General features: G+C 37.6%; 1 protein-coding gene across 1 annotated transcript in view; it reads right to left on the bottom strand.

The window, feature by feature from the left end:
- Positions 1–1,571: 1,571 nt before the first annotated feature.
- The window catches only part of LOC140948859 (adhesion G protein-coupled receptor L3-like), a 35,867-nt gene continuing 32,438 nt past the window's right edge, over positions 1,572–5,000 (bottom strand). The window contains exon 14 of the mRNA XM_073398127.1: positions 1,572–2,320. Coding sequence (XP_073254228.1) covers positions 2,139–2,320 — 182 coding nt within the window. The 3' untranslated portion in view covers positions 1,572–2,138. The remainder of the gene's footprint in view (positions 2,321–5,000) is intronic.

Below are 5,000 nucleotides of genomic sequence, written 5' to 3'. Positions count from 1 at the left end.
TACGCTACCGAAATGCCTTGACCAAGAAAGCGTAGAAGACGCCAAACACGGACTAGGCAATGCCTACCGTAGCGTCTGAGAAAAACAGGAAATTGTTAGAGGGAATTTTTGTTTATCGGCCACGTGTTTTACAAACAGTGACATCTCTGAATGTTGTTTCAATAGTAATTCAGAGGGCACGACCTCCTGAAAATCGCAAATTTAAATCCCCAGCGGGAATCAGATTTTCGCTATGGAAAAAAAATAGTTCCCCAAGAGAGCGGCGGAAATGGAGCCTAGGTCTAGGTCACAACTTAAAAGCGTTTGGCCTAGCGTGTGTACGGAGTCAAAGTAGCCGAGAAATAAATAACGCAACCAAAAGTGAGTTTAGCACCTTCCTAAAAATGAACAAACCTAGGATACAATTTGTTTTACGGTTAACTCGTTTTTACCCTATTTACGGCTAACGGTTAAATTTTTCAATTTTTACGCCTTCAACTAAAGTTTTGGCCGTTTTACGCCTATCGGTTATTAACCCCATTGAGACTCTCTGCCAATTTCGCTGTTTACATACTACTCCTTTCCCAAATAGTTAGCCAGCTACAATTCCATGCAAAAGGAAGACGATAAAGTGGGCAACAAAACTGCCAATAAAGAAGGAAAAAAACAGAGCGGGAGAGAAAGATCGAAATAGATTCGCCAAAAAAGTCAAATTTTGGCTTTTGCGCATGCGTGAAAAACAAAAAAAGCTGTTTAATTACGTCAGATTAGTTGGAAAATATGTCTTTTTTTCGCGAAAAACTCGTTTTTAGCTATAATTATGTTAATTAGCCGAACACTAGTCCAATGAAGAGGAATTGGCGAGAAATGCTGTTTTTTCTCTACTCGCCAGCCTTCACCAAATGGTTAAAATAACCCACTTCATAGAGAGAGATCTGGATGCCCAATGATTTCTTAAAACGGCGGCCTAAGTTGGCCTTTGTTTTAAATAACTGGCCCTTACAGTCGTTCCTATCATATATGTCGTCCTAAACTATGACCAAGCCTGCGAACAGGTCCAGCCATGCACTGACTGTCCTTTTACTTCGGAAATTTCCATGAAACGTGAACACGAAATCTTAATCCCCGTAATGCGTTATTTCCCCCCTTTGTCCCCCTCTTTATAGATCCTCAAGTTTAGCGTTTGGTTTAAGTTGGGCTCTATAAAGCGTTTTAGAATTGCTTGACTTGTCTTAATCTCCAGTACTTTAATGTTTTGAAAACCTTGACCGGTTCCGGCCATATAGCCACAGCAATATTTCTAACATCTAATAGGTTTAATTTGATTGTCACGATGACATAATGTGAAGTCGCATTGACGTCATATTTTAGAATTATTGCCTAAAAATTACCTAGATTCGCTGCGCTATTCATTTCTTTAAATATAGAGCGATAAATTATTAAATAGTGGCCAGTCAGCCAAACTAACTGTCGTATGGTCACGAAATAGATAGGCTCGTCAAACGAAGGAGGAGGTCGATTTGTCTTTGTTGGTGGGTGAGGTAGTTTCAAATTATTGATTAAAGTATCCACGGCAACATGGTGATGTCATTGCCAATTCAACATTTTCTTTATTTTGTGATTCACAAATCATTTACAAGACTTTTAGTTTATGTACGTGTAAGAGTCTTAAATTTTGCATGATTTCCACAATACAAGGTAAAATATGTCTTTAAAGACTAACTAATAACTTTCAGGTCTAAGTTTTCTACACGACAGGTGTTGTTCGACTATGCCTCAAACTCAGCTAAATGTGTGTGTTCTGCCCACAGGCGGGCCCTTCAAAAATCTTAACGTTAAAATTATTCGGAAAACAACCATTACAGGATGTCAATCAATCAAGGTTAGCACTTTGTGTATTAGGATGCCTAAAAACCATCGGATGTGCACCTGTGCAAGAGAGGCTGTTTCTAAGACATCTTGAAAATATTAAATAACCTTCATGCAGTCTAAGTTCAACTGGAAATTCTATCAAAATTAAAAGGGCTTATTACAAAACCCCGTCAATCCAGCATGCACCTCATATAACCTAAAAATGAAACTTAATTTCTGTTCCAGAAAGTAAATCAAATGTGTATACGAAAAACCAAAATTCGATGGTTGCCGGCATAAATTTGAAATTAATAATCTGAATCCAGCGTTAAATTGATGCTGCCTTCCAAAGGTAGATCCTGGACAACACTACTGCCCACATCATCTTCACTTATGAAAGTGTTGAACTTCGTGGTGTCATTATGAATTCCTCGTGTCTCTGGAAGCTGATCGACACCATCCTTGATCGGATTTGACAGGTCTTTCGCTGCTAAAGTTAAGAGCAAGAAAATAAAATGTAATACAATAAACAGTTAACTTTTATTAACTTAAAGCTTCATGCAGAAAGTATGTACTAGCTTTAATGCACATTAATTGCACAGGAATCGTGCAGAAAATCAAGTTTCTACCTACGAGTTAGAGGAACGGTAAAAGTTAGGGCCTGTTTACATGCGGTTTTTTTTATTTGATATATATATATATATATATATATATATACACCCGTTTTCAAAAAGGTTTTCATATAGAGAGATATATAGATAGATATATACTTTTGTTTTCTTGCACGTGCGCCCGTGTGCATTTACACTTGTTATTGTCTAACTTGTGAAAACACTTGGTTCAACAATAATTTTTCTTTTCGTCAGGTTCTGTTGCAATTTGTCAATTAAAAAAAATAATGCACGAATATTGCCTGCAATTCTCTTGATTTGCATTTTCTTGAAAATTAAAGAATGAGGAATTCGATCACTTGTAGGTCATATCATTGTTGTCGTTACAGGATAAGGGGAAAAACGCAGATGAAATGAAAAAAAAAAAGTGTTTTCGAAACCGCTGAGAAGGAAGATGTGACGGTGGATATCCATATTGGATATGTGGGAAGGAGCAACAATATATTATAGCAGTTGATTAAAACGGACCAAGACGTTGACTAGGTTCATAGAAGTAGATTTTATCATAACCATGATGAGCGGGTCATATATATTAATGTCTCACCTTTTTTCGTGTAAAATCGCGGCCTTTAAGGCAACGTCTTATTGAAGACAGAATAAACTCTCGGCCACAAATGCTTTCAAGTTAGTTTACAGTTTCTCTTAAGCACGCCCCTGGACAGGGCATTTTTTAACACACTCCATCAATAAAAATGCTTCGTCACTTGCTACAGATGCCATAGCATTTGGCCTACCAATTTGGTGACGCCGTATAACTCGTTGATCGGCTGCTTCGCGGGATGTTTTCCCCATTCCCAAAATCAGCTATATAATTCGCCATTGCAAGTTTGTATCGCAGGGGGGGGGGGGGGGGGGGGGGGTATGTATTTTTCTAAAAAAAAAAAAAAAAAGTGAAAACGACATTTCAAATTAGAACAAAAACCCCGACGACGAAAAAATTTATCGTTGAACCGAGTTTTTCACAAGATGGGCAATAACAAGTGAAAAATACACACGGGCGCACGTGCAAGAGAACAAAAGTATATATCTATCTATATATCTCTCTGTATGAAAACCTTTTTGAAAACGGGTGTATATATATATATATACACCCGTTTTCAAAAAGGTTTTCATATAGAGAGATATATAGATAGATATATACTTTTGTTTTCTTGCACGTGCGCCCGTGCATTTCCACTTGTTATTGTCCAACTTGTGAAAAAACTTGGTTCAACGATAAATTTTCTTTTCGTCAGGTTCTTTGTTCCAATTTGTCAATAAAAAAAAATATGCACGAGTATTGTCTGCAATTCTCTTGATTTGCATTCTCTTGAAACTTAAAGAATGAGGAATTCGGTCACTTGTAGGTCAAAGAATTGTTGTCGTTACAGGATAAGGGGAAAAACGCAGATGAAACGAAAAAGAAAATGTGTTTCTAAACCGCTGAGAAGGACTGGATGTAACGGTGGATGTCCATATTGGATATGTGGGAAGGAGCAACAATATTATAGCAGTTGATTAAAACGGACTAAGACGTTGGCGAGGTTCATAAAAGCAGACTTTATCATAACCATGATGAGCTGGTCATATATCTTAATTTCTCAGCCTTTTTGCGTGTAAAATCACGGCCTGTAAGGCAACGTCTCATTGAAGACAGAATAAACTCTCGGCTAGCAAATGCTGTCAAGTTAGTTTACAGTTTCTCTTAAGCACGCCCCTGGACAGCGCATTTTTTAATACACTCAATTAATGAAAATGCTTCGTCACTTGCTACAGATGTCATGGCATTTGGCCTACTAATTCGGTGACGCCGATAACTCGCGGATCGGCTGCTTCGCGGGATGTTTTCCTCATTCCCAAAATCAGCTATATAATTCGCCATTGTAAATTTGTATCGCAGGGCGCATGTATTTTTCTAAAAAAAAAAAAAAACTCAAAACGACATGTCAAATTGGAACAAAAAAACCCGACGAAGAAAAAATTTATCGTTGAACCGAGTTTTTCACAAGTTGGACAATAAGAAGTGCAAAATGTACACGGGCGCACGTGCAAGAGAATAAAGTATATATCTATCTATATATCTCTCTGTATGAAAACCTTTTTGAAAACGGCTGTATATATATATATATAGTAAAAACAATGAAAAACGAAAGTCTTCTTTGCTTTTGCGCTACGCGTTTTACCGCAGTTGCGGTTCTTCAGGCATAGCAAAGTGTTTTTATTAACTTATTACGTCACAGACGTAATTGTAATTACAATTATAATGGCTCTTGTAATTCGTAGCACGCGCGAGCAATTAGCGTAATTTCAAATCATTAAGAACGGGTTTATATTTCAAAATAAAAAACCTCTCTTTGTTTTTTCTCATGCCCTCGGAGGGGCTGAGAATCTTGTAAAACGGAAAGATAGTAAACTGAGGAGTCAATCCCGCCGCACATTCATCGATTTGCTTACTGACTCCCAGCATACGTGTGTGCGGGTCTCTGATTTGTTGTTTATGAACTGTCACTCTATTTCTCT

The sequence above is a fragment of the Porites lutea genome, chromosome 9, assembly GCF_958299795.1.
Source record: "Porites lutea chromosome 9, jaPorLute2.1, whole genome shotgun sequence".
Classification (NCBI taxonomy): Eukaryota; Metazoa; Cnidaria; class Anthozoa; order Scleractinia; family Poritidae; genus Porites; species Porites lutea.
Note: the sequence above shows the minus strand (reverse complement) of the source record. Positions and strands in the feature narration are given on the sequence as shown.